Source organism: Temnothorax americanus, unplaced genomic scaffold, assembly GCF_048541705.1.
Source record: "Temnothorax americanus isolate GAGA-0224 unplaced genomic scaffold, ASM4854170v1 Scaffold99, whole genome shotgun sequence".
Lineage (NCBI taxonomy): Eukaryota > Metazoa > Arthropoda > Insecta > Hymenoptera > Formicidae > Temnothorax > Temnothorax americanus.
Genome location: NW_027509822.1, coordinates 168251 through 192500, shown reverse-complemented (window position 1 = coordinate 192500; position 24250 = coordinate 168251). Strand labels below are relative to the sequence as shown.

The following is a 24250-nucleotide window of genomic DNA, read 5'->3' as shown; positions in this document are numbered from 1 at the left end:
TATCGCTGAAGGTAAAGCATCGCTTCTTCTGCTCAAGGCAACGTTAATAGATCTTCTAAGAATGTCAACAAATTGACCATAGTAGTTCTCAAAGTTACTTTTAAAAAGACCCATGTTAGGTAATAGCCTGGTTTGGATCTCACCTTTCACTAGTTCGCTAAATCGTGGCCAATCAGTCCTCTTGGTGGACAGTCTATTAGTAATTTTCCTATATGTCAAAAGGTGATTATCAAACGTGAATGTGATGGGGAAATGTTCACTATTCCATGCTTCCTCCATCTGCTGGTATTTGATTAACAATACCCAACGAGCCAAACAGCAAGTCAATATTAGAGTCACGCTGGCCCAAGGAACTCACACGTAATAACGTGTCAGAATTGAATTGATATAGAAAAATCCCTACTCAGTCATCATCTCATATAGTAAGTCGCCTCTTTCATTCAAGGAGTGGCAATTTCACATAATATTGTGGGCGTTCATGTCGCCTAGAATAACAGTATCACAGCCATTTCCACCTATCGCATTATATACAGGTAACAAGTCCTGTCTGAACATTGGTCTGCAAGGATGCATGTAAACAACAACAATGTTTAGATTATGGCAAAAGTTCTTTGTCTTGACACAGACTATGTCCGGCACAACTCCGGAAATGGGTAAGATTTTAAATTCAAGATGGCTACAGAAGTATACAAAAACGCCTCCGCTCCCCAATCGGTTTGGACTGCATACGGTCTTATAATTTGGAAAATAAACTCGCTTGCTACCCGAACATCTGGTCTCAATCAACACGATAATATCAAAATCAAGAATCCGTTTTGTTAATTCAACTCTGCTCCTCTGGTAACTTCGGCAGTTCCACAATAAAAGTTTGAATTATATGGAAGAGTTGCCGGACTTTCCTCTTTTAATCAGGGTATCTAATAAATCACTCAGTCTATCCAATTCGTCTCTCTCCGGTCTATCGATATCATACGGTTCATATTCAACAGATGTTGACTTACCTCTTGAATCAAACAGATTAGAATTTACTAGCGCACTAACAAGCAATTTCCTAGCTTCTGAGGATCTCTGTATCAAACATAGGATGTGCTCGATTACGTCGGTAATCGTGTTCTGAGGTCGGGCTTTCCCGCGCCTGTCCTCGCGAGGGCCCCGAGCAATTTGAGCCCAGAAATTACCCCGGAGGATGGTAACTCCTCTTCTTTCCTTGGGGATATCTCCCGCACGTGTATCAAACTGCTTAAAATGTTCCCGAGCACCATTTGTGGTGGGTGGTAAGTTCATAGATGGAATCCTTGTCCTAGTTTGTTATTCACGGCGGTCCTTCACCCGATTTTCCCGGATCCCAGGCTCCCGTCGTCCATTATCAACTTCATCACCACGTTCGGACATATCATTCCCACTGGGCAGTTTTGGCCAAGACTCAGGTTGTCTGAATCTATCAGGCGGGCGTTGCTCATTGTCCCCTTCTACCATCCGTAAGGCTCTGTGAAACGATATGTTATTGTAAGCCATAATGACGTTAATATTTTTTTTATATATATATATAAGAAGGGCATTCTCTTCTAAAAAGATTTGTGCTCACCGCCGCAGTTACAACATTAAACCTTTTTTTTGCACTGACCGTGTGCCTTGTCGCCACAGACTATACAGCAAATCTCGCTTTTACAAGCGAGTTTTGTATGACCAAATCTAAAGCAGTAAAGCATTGCCTAGTCAGGGGCCTTACTCTTAGTCCAATTTTATTTAAAAAAATTTTTAAATCTTTAATTTTATCAGCTATACAAGTGATAATTATATTATCCGTAGCGACCAAGGAGGATGTTTTCGTAGTAACGTCCCATTTTTTACGATACATTCCATCTAGTTTAATAAGATTCGATCTGTCCTGTATAACAGACCATAATTCCGGTATCGTCAAGGGCCAATCTGTTATCACCCCTTTGCGAATCACTGTGCGCTGCTCAAGATACGCTTTTAGTTTAACTGGATCCAGGAGTCTATCAATAATTTCTAAAGCATGATTGGCGTCAACAAAATATTTAAATATCGCCTCTGCCAAAAAATGGTTAATCATGTCTACTGATTTAGGGCAGATTTGCAATTCCATTAAAATCATCCAAATTTTTATGCGATTCTTACCCTTTTTTGTGGTAGACTGGTCAGGGGGGAGACGTAGGGTTATCTTAGCCGTACCTGTAAAATCTTCGTCAAATCTGGCAATACGTTGCGTGTCAATAAATACAGAGCCAGAGGCACATTTTTTTCAAAGCAGAATCCGTTATTATGTAGAATTCCTTGTCAAGGGGAAGCTCAGAGTTGATCACGCCAGTATCACGCGCGCTACAAGTGTCTATCACGTGATCGTCGCGAGCTAAATACCCGCTATTAGAATCTACACTAATATTCTGACTACTTGGCAGGGTCACTTTTTTTTTATCAAAAACTCGCGGCCCAGGCCTTCTGTGGATTTATCTGTGGAGCCGACGCCCACCTCCATCCCATCCTCCTGTGAGCGGATGTCTGTATCTATGGGCATATTGCGCCTCCTATTTAATTCCTCTTCTCTCTGCTGTTTCAAAAAGAGACTTCGACGATTTCTATAAGTCACTTTACGATTAGCATTCAACAATTCGTTATTCATCAAGTCTTTTGCAATATTGTCGAATTCCTGTTCTCACTCGTTTTCATTTTCTTATGCGCGCAATGTGCCTTGTCATCCGAAGTGCGAGGGCTGATGACACGTGCTGAATGAGTGGCCGCGGGACTCGATATCTCTATCTCAGGTCAATCAATAGAAATAAACGCTCCCCCTCCAAGAGGGGAGCAACAATTAATGAAAAACAAAAGCCCTCCCGAAAAAAGCACGCGAAACGACTCCACGCAAGCTGGTATCGCTACACCCACGAATATCACGCAATGCGAACTAAGTAGAGGGGGACTCAGGCGCACACGTTTGTCTCACACGGCGGTTTAAGCAGAACTCCGCGTGAACGCGATATGTTTTCTAGGTTATAATAAAACTGACTTGACAGCGCGCTGTTGTCCGCGCAAACGCACTGAGCGACGAGCGCGCACGTACATACGTGTATATGCTGTCTCTTTTCAGTGTAGTAACATTGTCATGGAGGGGACCCGGAGGGGATGCTCAAGATAGAGTCCCTATATAAGAGTCTGGCCACTGAGTGGACTCACACGTATTGGCTCAATCAACCTTTTGTAACAAAATGGCGAAACCAATTAGAATACGACTACAGCCCCTTTCTCCTTCTTCTTCCTTAGGTTAAGGCTGGCGACTACAGTCTCTGAGTATCTTTGACTCTAAATGCTAGAGTCTCTGTATAAAATGCGATACGCTATTTTGTTACAAAATAGCCTCAGTGGCCAGACTCTTATATAAGGACTCTAGCTCGAGATGCTCTCAAACGCCATCTATCGAGGCAAAAGCAACCGTAGAACGACGACGATGTTTCTTAATTGTAAAATTTAACATTTTGGTCTTTGCATCGTAATATTTCCGCTCGTAGGGCACGTAGCGGAAAAATAAAAACATATAATTCAAACCGAAGTTATCGATCAAGTCTACTTAGAATTTGATCCGTTCATTCGTTATTGAGATCTCAAAATCTCGGGTACTTGCAACTCGTGCGTTCGCGTAAAAGAGTCACGGTGCGGTCTCGCTTCGCGTGTACTTGGCGCGAGACACTACCGTGACTCTTGATTTGAAGTTTTGTGTGTTCAAATAAATGTCGGTAATTACTGCCACTACAGCATCCCCTTAAAAATTGAGACATTCCGGCAACTCTCAGAAATGTTATAATAAATAATTGCAACAACTATTGGACTAAAACGCAGGCATATTCAAAAGAAATTTGCAGAGCAGCTCAATGTCACTTAAAAAGCCATTCTGCGTAGGAGGATTTACATAAAATAGAAAAGAAAGAAAAAAGTGAGAGCCGTATAAACTGATTAAAGAGAACAAAAATATGATACGGCATTAGTTTTACTAATAAAAATCGGTTAAAAAAATTTTTGGTTTTAAATTAACACGAGTGATAAAATATAGATACTCCATGATAATCTTAAACGTTAAAAATTATGTATACCCTATACTACGTTTACGCGAGCGTTACTTCTGTAGTAACTTACGATATATTACTCGTTTACGCGGAGTAACGTATCGTAAGTTACTACAAAATCCCGTTTACGCGAAGGACGTATCGTAAGTTACTACAGAAGTAACGCTCGCGTAAACGTAGTACTAGCCGTTCAATATCGACTGTAAATCCACTTCAAGAAGACATTTGTTGTGCATTTGGGAAATAAAAGAAGTAATATATTATATGCCAAGAGAAACAATAACTACTGAGCGTTACGAATAGTAATTTATTGATTTGAGCGGTAAAATTGAGCAAAGAGGCCATTTTGTGATCTAAGCGCACATAAGATAAGATTTTATTCTATAACAATTCTTATTCACTTATTGTCAGCAAAAGACGACAAAAGATATTATTTTCTTTTTGGACTGGATGGTTGTTTCTCACGTGACTTAAGCCAGTGGCACACGATGCTATTTTATCTGCTGGATTTGAGTGTTTGCTACTGTGTGGGCAGAATTGCTGGCAGTGCTGCTGACCGTGTAGCTAGCTTAGCTTCAGACAATACAGGCTTTCGTATTTAGTACTGACTTGTACTAAATTGTACTGGCTAACTTATTTTTTCACATAACCTAGCCTTAACCTGAGGCTGTCTTGATTGACTCTCGCAATGAGCCAGTATAAGACCATGTAAGAAAAATAGCACCTGTTCTATCATGGAAATCCAGCAGATCAGTCAGCAGCGTGACTAGCAGACATACGATTTCCAGTCTATCAGACAGCAAGATTGCCAGTACAGGCGTACGCGAGTAATCCAGCATAAAAAGCCGTGTGTCGCTGGTTTTATTCACCAGACATATAAATAGTAGTAATCCTTCAGATTATAATTATCACTTGTTTAGATCGCTACACAGACTTCTATATATCACTAGACCACTATGTTCGGCCGATCGGCCTGCTAAAAATGATGCAAAATTTTAACGTGGTGGAGATAATGGCAGCCATTTTTTGAGAAGTAAACTTTATTGTGTGTTTGTCCGTGTATAATATTGGCTGACTGAATCGTTCTCGTGAGAAGAAGTGTTTGCACCTTGGAACCGTACGTTATGTTCCGGTCACAACCTAACATGCCAATAGAACACCGTGGCGAGTATAGGTATAAAATGCCTCCCAGAAAATGGTGCTTCAGTTCTGGGTACATAAATCTAGTAGTAGGGGAGATCGGGGCAATGAAACTCGACACCGAGGCAAACTTGTCACTAAGCTTTTTGTCAATTTAAATCTATCGTAAAAACTTGCCTTTCTTACTGTAAATACATCTTTATATGCCAGTGTTGTCAACGGTAATATTCTGAGTTACAGTGTAATTTCTAGTGCGACCCTTATGAAAAAGTACACTCAACTTTGATGGTTAACACCCAAAAGTGTTAACATTAAACTTACGCCCAAATTTGAGTGTTAACTCAAATTTGGGCGTAAGTTTAGTGTTTATCATCAAAGTTAAGTGTCAACACTTAAGTTTAGGTGTAGATTGAATGTTGACCATTAAGGTTTAGGTAAGTTGTGGGTTTAATCCTCAATGATGAGTGTATATCCCCACAACTTACCTAAACCTTAATGGTCAACACTCAATCTACACCTAAACTTAAGTGTTGACACTTAACTTTGATGACAAACACTAAACTTACGCCCGGACCCCGCACAGACTACATGGAAATCTGTCCCCCGGTGAAATTGGCTGAAATTTAAGTATGTTGTTGTCCTCGACGTCCTGAACAAAAAACTCAATGGGCACGACTCTCTAAATTCAGTACTTTTCTGTCCAGAGACGTTTAAATTGGAAACCTATGACCACATGCTTTTTCACGAACCAAGTATATATTTCTCTCTCAACACACACACACACACACACACACACACACACACACACACACACACACACACACACACACACACACACACACACACACACACACACACACACACACACACACACACACACACACACACACACACACACACACACACACACACACACACACACACACTCACACACACGCACACTCACATATATACAGACAGACACACACACACACACACACACACACACACACACATTCACATATACGCGTGTACAGTGTGTGCGGTAACAGTGTGTGTGTGTATGTGTGCGTGCGTGCGTGCGTGCGTGCGTGCGTGCGTGCGTGCGTGCGTGCGTGCGTGCGTGCGTGCGTGCGTGCGTGCGTGCGTGCGTGCGTGCGTGCGTGCGTGCGTGCGTGTGAAATATATATATATATATATATATATATATATATATATATTTGATGATATATATATATATATTCAAATCGTAATTAAAAGCCAATAATGGTCCTTATACGTATAGAATACAAAATGTATTTCGTTTGGATTAGCGAGATGCGTCCGCTGAGCAGGGAAGGGGTGGCAGATGCTTTATTTGCAATCTTTTGGGCAATATACAACAAATGCCCCGTATAAGAGATGATGAAGTTAAACAAGAAATTGCAATGTTTAGACGCGATTCTAACAATTTGCCAAATATAAATATTCAAAATGATACTAGGATTTGTTTTAATTGTAATAGATCTGTGGAAAATGAAATAAATGCAATTAGAAATGATCCTTCATGTCTGAGATTGAATGTTATAAAGCAACATAGAAATCGTGTTTGTATTGTGTGTCAGGCCGTTGATAATACAGTTCAGTTATCTGTTGAATGTAGAATCCATGTGTTTGTCCAAGGAAATATTTATATTCCTGATCGTGTTAGATGTTGTGAGCGTCATCTAGATTAAAATGGACGCATCCTTTCAGGTCTCATTCCTGGATTTACGCATACTAATCGACCTTACGTTATCCCAGGCCCACAATTACAACTTTTCTTGGAACATCTTCGTAAAGAGGCGAAAGCCCAGACCAGATTAGAAAATATTGATAACTTAAACGATGAAGAATTCAAATGCTTATTTTCTTTAAATATAAAACAGTTTGAAGATTTTTTTTGCATTCTGTGAGGCCCGTGCCTGATGTAAAAGATGTCAGGAACGTTAAGACTAGAGATTTAATGACATTTTTATGCAAGTTAAGACAAGAATTATCTGATGAATTCTTGAAAGTTATTTTCAATTATTCAAACAGGCAAGCTGTTAACTTAGCGATATGTAATGTCAGAAAGTCACTCGGGACAAGATTTTTGCGTAAAAACATGGGAGTAGGAGCTATCGGTAGAGAAGAATTCATCAATCGCCATGTGACACCATTTGCTAACGAGCTATATAATGACCAGCCCAATATACCGAAGGTCATTGTTATATGGGATGGCACTTATGCCTATATTCATAAGAGTAGTAACTTCCGTGTCCTACGACAATCTTAATTTATCCATAAAGGAAGACATTTATTAAAGCCAACGCTTGTTTTAGCACCAGATGGATATATTTTATCAATACTGGGACCATATTTTTCGGACTCATACAACAATGACGCCATCATACTTCAAAATGAATTTGAGAGGGATGCGGAAAATCTACGGAAATGGTTCCACAACGGCGATATATTTCTAGTCGATAGGGGGTACAGATATGCTATTCCATTTCTTAATCGCTTGGGTATCACTTATAAAATGCCTGCTCTACTAGAAAGAGGGCAACAACAGTTAACAACCGTACAGGCAAATGACACTCGCATTGTTACAAAAGTCAGATGGATTGTAGAAGCAAGGAATGGGCATTTGAAAACAATTTTTAAAATGCTCGCCAATACGTTCAATATTCAAAATGCTAAACATATTGGAGAATATTATAGAATAGCAGGTGCAATAATAAATAGATATCATCCTCTAATTAATATGCAAAATGCAACTGTTGAGATCGCCAGAAACATGCTCCAACGGAGGAACGATGTTAATGTAGTTCAAGCGCGAGTAGAGATTGACAATTTACTTTATAGGAATGCTCAATGGCAAAAATTACATGAACAAGTTCCAACATTTCCACGACTTGAAATAGATTATTTGCGAGATTTGACTTTAGGCGTTTATCAAGTCAATCTCTCACCTTCATATATTCAAGATAAACTGCAGAGAGATGACGACGATGAATTGCAAATCGATACTTTGTTTCAAGAGAACAATCTCATTAGAGTGAGAGTTTACTCCAGATTTCGGAATCGAGCACAAAGCATCAAGTTTTTATTTCATATGTTCCCGAAAATGAAATTGAACAAGAAGTAATAAATGGTTATTATTGCACTTGTCAATCTGGTGCAAGAACATTAGGTACATGCGCCCATGTGGCTAGCATTTTGTGGTATCTTGGATATGCGCGTTATCAGAGGGATGTAAAATATTCAGATGGAAGTTTATTAAATACAACTACAGATGCAGCGAATAGAGGAAATCAAGAAAATATTGGAGTGGAGATTGTAATAGAAGAAGAAAAGTAGATTGAAAGCGTGCTTACATGAAACACGCACGCAAGAATACACACGTGTGTGCGCGCGCACACACGTACACACACACAGCAGAGAGGGTTTGGAGTCGTTAACTACCGCGGGAGTGACGAACCGTGGGGTCCTTATCTCTGCCAACACACACACACACACACACACACACACACACACACACACACATTCACACAAAGCAAAGAGGGTTTGGAGTCATAAAATACTGCGGGAGTGACGAATCGCGGGGTCCTTATTTCTGCTGCTACACACACACACACACACACACACACACACACACACACACACGCGCGCGCACGCACACACACGCACACGCGTATATGTGAATGTGTGTGTGTGTGTGTGTGTGTGTGTGTGTGTGTGTGTGTGTGTGTGTGTGTGTGTGTGTGTGTGTGTGTGTGTGTGTAGGTGTGTGTGTGTGTGTGTGTGTGTGTGTGTGTGTGTGTGTGTGTGTGTGTGTGTGTGTGTGTGTGTGTGTGTGTGTGTGTGTGTGTGTGTGTGTGTGTGTGTGTGTGTGTGTGTGTGTGTGTGTGTGTGTGTGTGTGTGTGTGTGTGTGTGTGTGTGTGTGTGTGTGTGTGTGTGTGTGTGTGTGTGTGTGTGTGTGTGTGTGTGTGTGTGTGTGTGTGTGTGTGTGTGTGTGTGTGTGTGTGTGTGTGTGTGTGTGTGTGTGTGTGTGTGTGTGTGTGTGTGTGTGTGTGTGTGTGTGTGTGTGTGTGTGTGTGTGTGTGTGTGTGTGTGTGTGTGTGGGTGTGTGTGTGTGGGTGGGTGGGTGCGTGTGCGTGTGGGGGCGCGCGTGGGTGGGTGTGTGTGTGTGTGTGTGTGTGTGTGTGTGTGTGTGTGTGTGTGTGTGTGTGTGTGTGTGTGTGTGTGTGTGTGTGTGTGTGTGTGTGTGTGTGTGTGTGTGTGTGTGCGTGCGTGCGTGCGTGCGTGCGTGTGTGTGTTGAGAGAGAAATATATACTTGGTTCGTGAAAAAGCATGTGGTCATAGGTTTCCACTTTAAACGTCTCTGGACAGAAAAGTACTGAATTTAGAGAGTCGTGCCCTTGAGTTTTTTGTTCAGGACGTCGAGGACAACAACATACTTAAATTTCAGCCAATTTCACCGGGGGACAGATTTCCATGTAGTCTATGCGAGGTCCGAGCGTAAGTTTAGTGTTTGTCATCAAAGTTAAGTGTCAACACTTAAGTTTAGGTGTAGATTGACTGTTGACCATTAAGGTTTAGGTAAGTTGTGGGTTTAATCCTCAATGATGAGTGTATATTGGGAGTTTATTCTCAACGATAAGTGTAGGTTGGGGATTAAGCCTCAATGTTTAGTGTAGGTTAAAGACTGATCCTCATTGTTGGATGTTGGTTTGGTGTTAACAGAGTGTTAACCTTTAATGTTTTATGTCGATTTAATCAGTGTCGCCATGATCCCTTTATCGTTGGGTGTCATTTAAATGTTATATTGTTAATCTTTGTTAAGTGTCAATTGACGGCTTGGTTTATTGGAAAAGTGTTTCAGATAAAAGGTAAAGGTTTGAAGGGGGCCAATAGACGATCTTATTGGATTTTGGATCCAGGGCCTGTATTGAACCCAATAGGGCTTAAGTCAAATTTTTTAAATGAAAACTTCTATTTTTTATTGTGTACCATCTTTCTCTATTAATTAATTTGAACAATTTTTGTTTGAAAAATTCTTTTATTTGCTTAATATTTTTTGAGATATTTTTTTCAAGGAAAATTTTGTAACTTTTTCAATATTTAGCTTGTGATATCTTGATGATTGTTTGCCAAAAAAAAAAGTGGTATAGAGGACTTTTTAACCTTCACATAATGGTTAACCTTCATTTGGCGGTCCGAAATCACACCCAACTTTAAGGGTTTTTCTATGGTGTTTTTTTAACGGTTAACACCAAAAGTTGAGTGTATTTTTCTATAAGGGGACATAAGTATTTTTGATGGTAAAAAGTAATTTTCTGATCTCTCGAAAATTTCTACTCATTCATCGAGCTTTACTCTTGCGAATCTACAGGTAAGTGATTTTAATGAAAAATTAAATGCTTTAGACGAATCCGATATTGTTTTTGCATATTTTCAAATTTTTCATGTTTTTGGGGTGACAAAAGTGAAAAACGACGTCCGGGGAAAAGTCGACACCACGCCGTTTTATCGGCTCCCAATAACAAACAATGCTTATCATGCTATGTTATGCTTGTCAGCTATATTGCCCATGACAAATGTATGTGTGCGCACATCTCCAGATCAAATTGTGTCGATCAGGCAAAGTGTCGAGTTTACCCCGGTATTTTTTAATTTGAAAATTTGTCTTCGCGTCACTTTTCCTTTCTTGGGGGCAAAACTAAGCGACGTACAGTAAAAATTCCTTAAGAAATTTTGTACTTGAAGGAATCTTTAAATGTGTAGGGGAGCTCGGGGTTAAACCGGGGTAAGTTGTTCCAATGGTCTTAACTCTAAGAAAAAGGAGGAAGCGATATGCTTGAAGCATATTTCCATGCGTTTGCCGATCACGCCACCGCGTCGGCCATTTTAGTAGCGTCTTTGCCAACGGGTCGTTACTTATAAGCAAAGAGTTAGTCGCGCACCAAGTAAGTAAATATTGTCCGATTGTTAATTTTAGTTTATTTTGATTATTTAATGTTATAGATGTTAAATGGATCGTGTTTATGGGTTGAATACTATCTAACAACATTACGTAGCAGCGTTTATTAACTTACTTCAATAAATAAATAGAAAATGTTATTAAGTTGATACATATGTCAATTGGGGTTAGTTGTTACCGTGACTTTGGGGCATGTTATTGTTACCCCCATTTAAATGTGATGCTTGTCTATATCAATTCTTACTTTGTTTTAAGATGCGAACTTACAAAAGAAAGACTGAGGGCTACTTCGACCAAGCTCAGTCTAACTTAATCATTGATTAGTCCATTGGAAATGACCAATCGCATTTGTCAATTTGCTTCGTGAGAAAATGCGATTGGTCATTTCCAACGGACTAATCAATGATTAAGTTAATCGGTGCTTGGTCAAAGTAGCCTTGAAAGGGGCACCACTTTCGTCGAACTTATGCATAAAGCTGCTGAATCTGTTATTAAAGAAACTGGTCTCTCTCACGAAGTACAAAGATTTAATATAAAGCAAATTGATGGGTTATTGTTATAGATGTTATTGTTATAGATCTATCTCAAAGATAATGTTTATGATTGTTGACTTCTTAATAGTTAAAGATTATTAAGATTATTAAGATTATTTTGTTATACTTTAAAATTAAAAAAAATACATGTGTATTAAACATTGCCTTAATAAAATTTATCTATGAAAACAATTCTTTTGTTTTATTCAATTCAAAAGTAGAATATTTTTTAAAAAATAATAATTTTTTTTTAGTAACAACTTACCCCACAACGGGGCAAGAAGTTCCTCTCCGACCTGTCACAAATAAATGACTTTCTACGAGAGAAACCTATAATAATATAAAACAAATAACTTTAAAATAAAACTAGAATAATTTTAAAAATGAATAAGTCGCTATGAAAAGTATAACTACATTGTTTTCTAGTAATATTTTATGTTGTTTTAAGATCAAAACTTCTAGCCCCGGTCTTCCTTACAATTAAAAATTTTTATAAATTGTTGAAAATTGCTTTTTTTTTTAAATCATGTCGAGTTTGCCCTGGAGATCGATTCTGTATCTTGGGACAAGGTGAAAATTACAAAAGTGAGGAAATTCAATAGAGAATCTACAATTTCATTTGTCGAAATCTAGTAAAATGTGTTTATTTTTGTAATTTTTACCTTGTCTCAAAATACATAATCGACCTCCTGATCTCCTCTATATAGAAGCGGTCTAATAGTATAGAGAAGTCTGTCGCTACATCATTTGACAGATACACACTTCAAGACAATTGACGATGTCCGAAAATGCTTTGATATCTTTATTCGCAAACTACTAGAAAAATAACATTCAGATCATCGATAAAACTGGAAAATATTTCGATTTTAACTCTTTTAGTTTTTTTTAAATAAAGTTTTCAATTTATCCAAAATTAGACAAAATTTATATTTAATAAAAAATTATTTTTTTTTACGCGAGCATTATCGAACAATAATTATCTATTCCTGCATTTACATAATTTGCTTACTTACTGTTTTGTGGAAAGTAATATGGGATGCAACCACATTTTGCTCTGTAACGTTCGCGTTTCCTCGCTCGGAATTCGCTCGCCAGGCCAGGGTGAGAAAACGTGGAGACACTGGTCAGTTTCACATAAAGCTATTTATTCACACTATTTACAGTACAGTTTGATGGAAGGCGTGAGTGTCAGTGTGTGTGTGTGTGTCGCTCCGCTGAGCCGCTGTGTACGTGTACCGGGTTGATGCGCGGTCAGACAGAGACGGACTCGCGGACAGGCGTGGAGGCACGGTTGCCTTGCGGATTCGCGGGCAAGTACGGAGGCACGGCTGCCTTGCGGATTCGCGGGTAGGCAGGTCGGTCAGGAGCTCAGTCGGGGGCGCCCAACTGAGCGGCCCGTACACCGGGAGCGCCCGGCTTGAAGACGGGAGCGCCCGTCTTCCGTACGGCGGAGGGGGTCGGGAGCGCCCGACCCAGAGGCAGGAAAGGGCAGGTAATGCCAACCGGGAGCACCCAGCTGGGGAGGCCCGTACCCTGGGAGCGCCCAGGTGAGAACGGGAGCACCCGTTCTCTGTACGAAGGAAGTCGTTGGGAGCGCCCAACGTGGTGAAGCGGTCTCGGAGAGAGGTCGTGTCGGGAACAGGAGTCGGACAGGACTGGTGACTCGAGTCGGCTCGAGTCCCCTATTTATACCCCGAGTGCGGTCGGTGGGGGCTGTCCCTCCACTGGGGCTGCCCCACCGCTCGGTTGCCCCACCGCTTGGGCCCAGGAGCGCACGCTGAACATGTGCTTAGTGGCCGCCAGGGCCGTAGTGCTAGTGACGAATACGCGTATCGTCACATCACCCCCCCGTTTGGAGAGGAAATACACAAGTCTATTTACGCTTACAACATTATTTTATTGCTGCCTGTACAATTTACCGGCGCTGGCACGATCGGAGGTTGCCTTGTGGGTCAAACCTCAGGACCCACAGAGCTCCACTGGCGCGGGCCCGGAACCTCCGGTTGCGGGTAACGGCGGATCGGGGCACTTGTATCCTCTCCCCGGTGGGTAACGAGATCCACAGTAAGTCCTTGAGGGGGGAGGTGGCGGAGGCTTGTGCAACTTCGATGGTCAGGGGGGGGTAGGGGCTTGGTTGGCCAGGGGGTCGGGCCGTGGTGAGGGAGGCAAGGGTGGGCGTTGTGGCGGCGCACGCTGGTGGGGTGGCGGGGGCGGCGGGGGGCTGGGCGGGTGGTCTTCGGGCCCTGGTGTGTGTAGCCTCTGGTGGCTTCCTCGTCGCACCTCGTGCGGCCGTTGTGGTTGTTGCGGCCGGTCGGGCGGTCTGGCGGCCGGTCGGGCGGTCTGGCGGCTGGTCGGAGGGCCGGTCTGAGCCCTGGTGGTGCCTCCCCGGGCGCGGTGCGTCTCGGCGGTCGGAGGGCGACCGGGCGGGTGGTCGGCTGGTGCCTGGTGGCCGTTCCGTGGGCCGCAGGTTCGCCCGTACGCGGGTGGTTGGCAGGCGTCTGGTCGGTCGTACCGGTACCGGCTCGATCAAGATGGCGGCCCGGCGGCGGTTCTCGGCGTCGCCCCGCTGAATGCGGGTCCCTACACTAGGTGCCTGACGGCGAGGGACGTACGCTGGGCAGGTGGTCGGCCCGGCGTCGATTGGCGTCTCCCCCAGATCAGCGAGATAGCTAATATCGCCAAACAGCTCCGCTAGTTTCGCGCGTGTATCCATGTTTACGGACGGGATATGCTAGAGCAACTGAAAGTCTTGCGCCGCGGGCTTATATACCGGTGGTGGGCGTATTCTTTTCGTTCCTTTTGTGAGTTTTTCCGGCTTATGAATGCGGACGTCATTTTCCCCGAAACGGTCCGGGCGCGGTTCTCGTGACTTTATATTTGTAAACACGCAGCGCTTTCGCCTTCGCTATCGTAACCCCGATTCTGACCAGAGCTCTCCGTGCCCGAGGCGAGCGGTTTCGGCGCGCTCTTTAAATCTTGGACGTGCACATGTCGGTGCCATCGTCCCCGGGGGTCGCGTAAGTCGACTATAACGGGCGAGATGATTTTTCTGACCTCGAGGGGTCCAGTGTAGCGGGGGGCCAACTTGGCGTTAAATCCCGTAGCTTTCTTTGAGAGTGGATACTCCCTCTTCCAAACGAGATCCCCGACGCGGGGTCTCCAATCCCGCCGCCGCAGGTTGTAGTGGGCCTCCTGGCGTTGAAACGCTCGGGCCATGTTGACCCGTACTACCTCGTAGGCTTCCTCTAGCCGGCGCCGAGTCTGGTGCGGGGCCGGGTTTGCCGCATGGCGACGGTCCTCCGGGTGTGGGAGGGCGAGCTCCCGACCGTGATTGAGGTACCCCGGCGTGTACCCGGTGGCTTCGTGTCGGGCGGTGTTGTAGGCGAATTGCAGCGGGGCTAGATGCTCGTCCCAACGCCGGTGGTTTTTGCCGACATATTGGGAGACCATGGTCTTCAGCGTCCGATTGGTACGCTCGACCGGGTTGCAGTGAGGTGCCCTTACGGGGGTGGTTCGATGCTCGATCCGGAAGGCCCGCAGGACTCCCTCAAGTTGTTCCGACTTCAGCTGGGTCCCGTTATCGGAGATGATCTGGTCGGGGCACCCGTGCTGGTAGATGATCCGGTCGAGGATTGCCTTGGTAACGGCAGGTGCGGTAGCTCTACGAAGGGGCTTAAGCTCGACCCACTTTGTAAACCGGTCCTGCATGACTAGCAGCCAGGCGTGGCCCTGGGTGGATCGCGGCAACGGGCCGATCAAGTCCAGGGTCACCTGTTGCCAGGGCCGGGTGACAGGTGCCGTGTGGAGGTTCCCGGCTGGTTTGGTCGTCGGTGCCTTGTGCGCCAGGCAAGTCGGGCACTGTCGGACGTAGCGGGTGATGTCCTGGAACATCCCTGGCCAATAGAACAGACGGGCCATGCGGGCGATGGTCTTGGCGACCCCGAAGTGTCCCGCCGTGGGATCCTCATGGTGTCTCCGCATGATCGTTGCCCGTTCCTCCTTCGGGATGCAGCGCTTCCATTGGTCCGCTGGGTCAACCTCCCGAAAATCTACCTCGTGCAAGATGTGGCGAAACAGCCGTCCGTCCTGGATGCGGTAATCTGGGAATTCGGTGGGGCGTTGCCTTGCTCCGGTCAGGATTCGCTGGTACCATCGGCACTTCGGGGTGGCCTGAGCTTCGCATACCTCCGGTTGCCGTGAGAGCGCGTCGGCGACCTTGTTGAGGCTGCCCTTTCGGTAGCGTACGTCGAAATCGTACTGCTGCAGTTCAAATAGCCACCGGCCCAACCGGCCGGTGGGTTCCTCCAGGCGTTGCAGCCACCGGAGGGACTGATGGTCGGTCACCACGGTGAAGGAGTACCCCTCTAGGTATCCCCGCATCTTCTGGATGCCCCATACGATCGCGAGGCATTCTAGCTCGGTGGCGCTATAGTTCTTCTCCGCGCCGTTGAGCGTTCGGCTGGCATACGCCACCACTCGCTCTCCGTCCTCCTGGTGCTGGGTTAGCACGGCTCCCAGTCCGTATGCGCTGGCGTCCGTCTGGAGCACGAACCGGCGATCGAAGTCCGGGCAGGCCAGCACGGGGGCGGAGGTCAGTGCCTCCTTCAGTCGCTCGAAGGCGCTCTCTTCGTCTGGCCCCCAAGTCCACTTTACTCCCTTCCTTGTCAGGCGGGTGAGCGGGGCGGCTACCGTCGAGAAATTTGCGACGAATCGCCGGTACCAGGAGGCCATGCCCAAGAACTGTCGTACCTTACGTACGGTGGTTGGAGCCGGCCATCGGGCCACGGCGCTCACCTTATCCGGGTCGGTGCGGAGGCCATAGCGGTCCACGATGTGGCCTAAGTAGCGGAGTTGGTCCCGGCAGAAATGGCACTTTTCCGGGTTCAGGCGGAGTCTTGCTTCTCGGAGGCGGCGGAACACTTCGCTTAGAAGCCGGAGGTGTTCCTCAAAGGTGCGGCTGACCACGATAATGTCGTCCAGATAAACAAGGACATGTGGCGCTAGGTCCGGCCCCAGTATTTCGTCTAGTAGTCGTTGGAAGGTAGCTGGTGCGGAGTGTAGGCCGAAGGGCATTACCCGGAATTGCATGAGGCCTTTTCCTGGGACCGTAAAGGCGGTGACTGGCCGGCTATCGGGCGCCAACGGTATCTGCCAGTACCCATTCTTCAGGTCTAGCGTTGATAGGTATCGGGCTCCCCGCAGTTTATCCAAAGTGGCCTGCACTTGTGGCAGGGGGTATGCGTCCTTTTCCGTGACTTCGTTTACTTGCCGGAAGTCGATACAGAACCGATACGACCCGTCTTTCTTCCGGACCAACACGATAGGCGAGCTCCAAGCTCCGTGGGAAGGCTCGATCACGCCTTCGCGTTCCATCTTTTCCACTTCCCGGTCGATAACTGCCTGCATGGCCGGATTCCTGGGTCGGTACCGCTGTTTAATGGGTCGGTCGGTTTTAACCCGGATCTGGTGCGAGATCCGGTCGGTCGGGCCGTGGATGTCCTCGAATAGGGCGAGTTCCGTGAGCAGGAACTCTCGGAAGCGGCGTTCCTCGTCGGGGGTTCGGGAGGCCAGTCCCTGGGCTACGGCTCCGCATGCGGAGGTCGGTGCGTCTTTGCGCTGTGCGGTTGCCCGTAGCACGATCCCGGTTCGGGCCCATAGGTCGACGCCGATTAACACGGCGCTTTGTAAAGACGGCATAATCAGGAAGTCGTGCTCCAGCACCTTCCGGCCAATCTTTACCGGGAGTGTCATGGTCCCGGGTATTGTGATGGACCCTCCGTCCGCCAGATGAACGGAACTTGTCCCCTGTCGGGTCGGGAATCCGAGGTTCTCCGCGTAGCGGGCGGTGTCCGTATTAATAAAGGATACCTCCGAGCCAGTATCGATCAACGCCCGCATAGCGCGGTGTCGTATGCGGACGGAGATGTGTGGCCGCGGCTGGTACGTTACTCGGACGGTGGCGGGGTCCGGGTGGCGGCGGCTTCGCCCCCGGCCCGTGCGGCGTTTCCCGGCGTCGGGTGACAATCGCGGGTGAGGACGCCGTCCTTGCCGCATCGGGAACAGAACTTCTTGGCCGGCCGTTTGCAGTCCAACCGGGTGTGTCCGCGCTGTTTACAGCGCCAGCAGCACTCCTCCCGGTTATACGTCGTACTGGCAACGGACGGAGTAGTGGCCGGAGTCCTGCGCTCTGATTTTCGCTCGCGGTTTTGCTCTTCAATAGCTTCATATTCCGCGGCGCGTGCGTGCAGATCTCCCAGGCTGGTAATGTCATCCAGGCGGATGTAGTATTTATATCCGGGGCTCATATTATCATACAGCCGTTCGAGCTGGTCGTCCGCTGGATATCCTCCGGCTCGTCGCATGCTCGTAAGGAGCGCTGTTGCGTACTTGTGAAAAGGCTCTTCCGGTTTTTGAAACCGTCCCTGGATCTCTCGCGACAACTGTGCGCGGTACCGCCGGGGCAAGAACTGATTGCGGAAGTCTCTTTGAAAATCGTCCCAGGAGTCCCACACCGCTCGGCTATTCCGGTACCAGAGGAGTGTGTCTCCTTGCAGTAGCTCCGGCAACCCTAACAGGAGCTGGTCTCCGGAGTATCCGTATCCCTGGCGTAATTCCTCCACTCGTTCTAGGAACGCGAGTGGGTCTTTTCCGTCGAAGTGACATCCCCACTTCCGGATTTGATCCATGACCTTGGCCGGGTCGGGCGTAGTGGGGTCTATGTTCCGGCGCTCGTCGTCCATCGTAATTTTTCGGTCGTCTTCCCTTGCGGGGTATTCGTACTCCGGGTTAGCGATCACGAAATCACGGAGTCTGGCTCGGAGGGTGTCGAGTGTGCCGCTAGGGTCGATCCCTAGTTTCTCTAACTCGGCCGTTACCTCGGCCTTTGATAGCCGATTGATCCAACTCGTCATGGGCTAGGCGGAGAGAACGAACCAGTGTCTCACGGATCAGGTCCCTGTTCGGGCGCCATGTAACGTTCGCGTTTTCTCGCTCGGAATTCGCTCGCCAGGCCAGGGTGAGAAAACGTGGAGACACTGGTCAGTTTCACATAAAGCTATTTATTCACACTATTTACAGTACAGTTTGATGGAGGGCGTGAGTGTCGGTGTGTGTGTGTGTGTCGCTCCGCTGAGCCGCAGTGTACGTGTACCGGGTTGATGCGCGGTCGGACAGAGACGGACTCGCGGACAGGCGCGGAGGCACGGTTGCCTTGCGGATTCGCGGGCAAGTACGGAGGCACGGCTGCCTTGCGGATTCGCGGGTAGGCAGGTCGGTCAGGAGCTCAGTCGGGGGCGCCCAACTGAGCGGCCCGTACACCGGGAGCGCCCGGCTTGAAGACGGGAGCGCCCGTCTTCCGTACGGCGGAGGGGGTCGGGAGCGCCCGACCCAGAGGCAGGAAAGGGCAGGTAATGCCAACCGGGAGCACCCAGCTGGGGAGGCCCGTACCCTGGGAGCGCCCAGGTGAGAACGGGAGCACCCGTTCTCTGTACGGAGGAAGTCGTTGGGAGCACCCAACGTGGTGAAGCGGTCTCGGAGAGAGGTCGTGTCGGGAACAGGAGTCGGACAGGACTGGTGACTCGAGTCGGCTCGAGTCCCCTATTTATACCCCGAGTGCGGTCGGTGGGGGCTGTCCCTCCACTGGGGCTGCCCCACCGCTCGGTTGCCCCACCGCTTGGGCCCAGGAGCGCACGCTGAACATGTGCTTAGTGGCCGCCAGGGCCGTAGTGCTAGTGACGAATACGCGTATCGTCACAGCTCTTGTAATGCTAGCCCGACATTCTGCAAGGCAATTGTGATATGAGTATTCAATGAAAGTTAAATTTCTCTCTTTGACATTTGCATATAACACTTTGTCAGCCTCATCACTAAATATGCATTTCCGCGTAGAAATTGTCAAATCCTTCACTTCGGGTTTTGAATACATTTCCGCGGGATCGATGCTTACAAAATGTTGACTGTTTAATCTTACTAATTGAATTTCGGCATTAAAATCTGGATAATCGAATGAGTGGTGTGTCATGACCTATAACAATGTATAAGATATTTAATTATTAAACTATAAAAAAATATGCAAATACATAAAATATAAAAAGGTACTTAATGAAACTTTTTACCGATTTTTTGTGAGTTAGATTGTTTCATTAGTAAAGGACCTCGCACAACTTTTATGGAAATTAGATTTCGGTAAAATTCGCTGAAACTTTGGAAATAAATATAGTTTATGTGATGCTGATCAAGAGTCACAAGATTGGCTTGCGTGTCGCGTAACGCAAGATTCTCACGTAAGGCGCAAGACGCAACGGCAATGTTCGTGCGCTGGCCCTTATGCGGCGATAATTGTGACGATACGCGGGGTATTTACAAGTTAGGGCCGTGGCACATACAAAAACTTAAGCAGTAAGGAAATCAACGGTATGGATTCGCTACCGCTTAGAGTCGTGCTTTAAGTTCTTGACTGTGATTGACTGATTTGCTTACTGCTTCAGTTTTAATGCTTAAGTTTTTTTATGTGCCACGGCCTTTACGCGGCTTTTTCTACGGACAGTGTTTAAGGATGTATTACGTATACCTTTCCAGAAAGAAGCATAGTAATCTAAGAAATCTAATATATATCGGTTGTATGCATACTTTAACGGTTGACTATTATTGCATATCATAACAAGGACATTAATATTAGGGAAGACCGGGGCTAAAATGTCTACGGGGTAAATCTGTCAAATCAAATATCTCGGAACCTGTATATTGTGCGAACTCGCTATTAACATTGTAAACGCTGCTTATGGTACCCATGTGACCAACGGAGTTTTGGTTTACCTGCCGTGTTATGATTTTTACGAGAGCAAACGTGTTTTCGGGAGATGAAAGTGAAATTTTCTGCGCGTGGAAATTTTGTAATATCTGCAATAATATTTGCTCTCCAAATCTCGAGGTACGTGATTATATAGAGTAATGCATGCTGAACACGAATCCAGTATAGTTTTTTCATTATCGTTGATGTCTAATATTTCGTGGGCGATCAAACCTGAAACTTGTGTTTGGGGCTAATCCGTCAATAAGCACCCGGGACTAATCCGGCAGTCTCGTCACTGTGGCGCGCCGGGGGCACGACTTCAGCTCACGGCGATTTCAGGTTTCCCTCGAGCGTGATTCTGTCTTCCCTTGCACGTGCGTCAGTATGTATAGGAGAGAAATGGTACGCACGTATCGTCGCAAAACAACTCCCGTCGACAAGGAGCAACTCAAGAAGGCAGTTCTTGCGGTGAAAAAAGATAAAATGAGCGCTTACGCAGCCGCAAAACAATTCGATGTCCGGAGAACCACGTTGAACGACTGGTTGAAGAAGAAGTGAGTTGGGTATTCTGTGTTTGCTGGAGTAGGGCACACAACACATGCGTGCGCTTGTCAGGATCTGTATTCACGTGCCTAAATTGTTTTACGGAATAGGTAAAACAATTATTTTTTAATAATGTTTTGCATAAAAATTTTAAATAAATTTTTATATTTTTCTCTTAAAAAACAATTATTAAAATGTATCTTATTATTTTTCAAAATTAGATGTACGTATATGTATTGAAAATGCAGTGTGACGGATTTGCCTCGGGGGTGACGGTTTAGCCCCGGCATTTTTTAAATTTCAATTTTTCCACCGTTGTCGTTTTTGCTCTATACCGGTTAAACAAAGCGACGTAGACAAAAATTTCTTATATAAATTTTGTAGCTAAAAGTTCACTCTTTACAGTGGTATACCACATTTAACTAAAATTATTTTAGGCACCGAAAAAAAATTGACGGTTTAGCCCGGGTCTCCTTTACTGATTTGAGTGATTTTAATCATTTTTTATAATTACTGGCAGCGTATTTGTAAATATTTTTAATAGAGGTTCAAAACTTTTGGCTGGGAATCTTGCCTAAATCCATCTGCTAGAAACAAAAATCATACATATATAATTTGGATAAAGACAAAAAGTAACGGTTAAATATGATCAAAAATATCACGCAATAATATGAAATATTATTATAATAGGTAAATAAATACGTTGAATACAAAAAAAAAATATCGAGCGAACAACACTAGAAGACGTGGCAACACCTCACTGTTAATATTACTTTTAACTGTTGGCTGCTCTGAACGTCCGACCGGTAGTACGCTTTATAACCTCAAGTCGAAGTTAGCCGGACAACTTCGACTTTATTAATTTTTTTTTTAAATCGTTTGTTCGTCGTTTGTTGGCTTAATTACAACGTTTGTCGGTTTGTAATTTTTTTTTTAATTAAAAAAAAATTAGCGTTAAGTTAGCCGGAAAAATCTCATTTTTAATTAAAAAACAGTCTAATCGATGCGGAATCGTTTGTTGGTCCCGAATAAACTAATTAAACGTTTGTTGGATCACGGTTTCGCTTAAAAAGGTGAAAATTGTATGTGCTCCGTCACAGCTCCGTGGCCACATGCGCATGCTCTGTAGCCATATGCGCAAACGAAAAGTGCGCGAATTCGAAACGTGTATATAATATACTTATAATGCAAGTTTGTGTAAGTGCTAAAGAAAATATAAATTTGTCGTTTGTAGATGATTGTTAGACTAATTTAAACATTTGTTAGTTGATAGGTTTTATGTAAACACAAAAATAATTTTTAGTGTTAATATAGCCGATAAATATAGAATTCTTTACAGGTTTTGTTTCAAAACGGATTTAATTAATGTGGAATCGTTTGTTGGTCTCGAATAAACTAATTTAAACGTTTATTGAATCACGGTTTCGCTTAAAGAAGCGAAAAACTGTATATCGTCTAGCTGCCGTGCCGGGTAGAATATGTAGTGTGAGCTGGCCGGGAAAATATGTTTTGGCCCATATTTCGAAAGTACTTTTGTCAATAAATGCACACATTTAGCATATATTTCACGTACATACTACAAAATCTCAGAAATGAATGCGCGCATTTATGATAAAAGTGAATACAGAATATTTCTACGTTTACGCGAGCGTTACTTCTGTAGTAACTTACGATAATTTCTCTGCGTAAACGGGGTTGTGTGGTTGTTTACGCGGAGTGAATTATCGTAAGTTACTACAGAAGTAACGTTTGCGTAAACGTAGTATATGGGCTATAGATCGAGTAGATATACATACCGGTTGTATTTGATATTTGGACAAAGCGCATCAGCAGAGGTGCCGAATTGGATTCCACGTTCAGTAATACTGTTTTTTTACTGACTGAATCAATATCTAAATTCAAGGAAAGCCAATTTCGGCTACATTGCGCGAATATAGAATGTGGTCTGATTTTGTCCAAAATCGCAAAATATTTTCAGAAATATTTGTTCCGAAAATTCCAGCTATTAGTCCAGTCATTTTAGACGAAAATATGGCTCCAAAAAAATTAAAAACTACTTTTTTTAATCGCTTTATTATGTTGTTTTAAATAACATATTAAAAATAAAGAACGATATTGGGTGTGCTAAAAAAGTTATTCAAGGTCAAAGGTCACAAAAATAAGTTTTTTGCGAAAATCTCGTTTTGTATGGCTCGGAGGTCAATTAAGGTTGTTACAAAAAAGAAAGATCATGAAATTATGTACAAAAATTGTTCTATTTATTTTTCACGTACAATTAACCGTTTGCGAAATACAAAGTGACGAATGTGTACGTCGAGCGTTGTATCCATTTCCGCACCACCTTTGAGGTAAGTAAGATACAAGGCGCATAAAGCGCCTATAAAAAAATTGATTTCAATGTTCATGGACACATTCAAAAACGTCAACATCGCAACAAAACAAGCTCGTAATGATGCAGATGTGTTAATTATTGAAACAGCAATGGAAGAATCAATCGTTAACACCACTGTCGTAGTAGGCGAGAACATTGATCTTTTGGTTCTTCTCATAAGGCATAGTCATTCACAGCAACTATTATTTTTCATGAAACCAGGCAAGGGAAAGGTCAAGACGCAATTTTATAATTCTTCAAGCTTTGACAAATATCCTCATTGTAAGCAACATATTTTATTGCTACATGCAATAACCGAATGTGATACCACTTCTGCTCTATTTTATAAAAGAAAACTTAAAACAGAGAAAATTTTTGAAAATCGTCCTGATTTATATCAAGCTGCAGAAGTTCTTCAACAAGAAAATTGCTCTCAACAACTTATATTTCAGAATGGATGAGTATGAATAATTTTAGTGATGTATAGAGCTCCTAAGTTGGAAACATCTCTTGATAACTATCGATACTTGAGTTTTGCAAAATCGACTACATTCAATATTGCTGTAAAATTACAATCGCTTCCACCTACAACTGCAGCAGCTATTAGTGATAAATAAGTGTGATTTTTGTCCGTAAAAATTAGCATATAATTAGATTTATTATTTATGACATGTTTAATGCTATACGACCTCTACGTAATAAAAATATTGAGACGAAAGTCACATCTTTTACTAGAGTTGTGAGCCCTGTGAATATATGTACAACAGCAGCGCGACAACGTTGCAGTTAGCTGAGTCAGCAGTTTTCGTCGTCGCGATCTACATAA

The 24250-nt window shown here is 44.6% G+C and overlaps 1 protein-coding gene across 1 annotated transcript in view; it reads right to left on the bottom strand.

Moving 5' to 3' along the window:
* LOC143908563 (sodium channel protein Nach) overlaps positions 1-24250 on the bottom strand; it is a 228595-nt gene that overhangs the window by 63609 nt on the left and 140736 nt on the right. The window contains exons 6-7 of the mRNA XM_077426253.1: positions 19463-19742; positions 12733-12771 (exon numbers count right to left, since the gene is read on the bottom strand). Coding sequence (XP_077282379.1) covers positions 12733-12771; positions 19463-19742 — 319 coding nt within the window. The remainder of the gene's footprint in view (positions 1-12732; positions 12772-19462; positions 19743-24250) is intronic.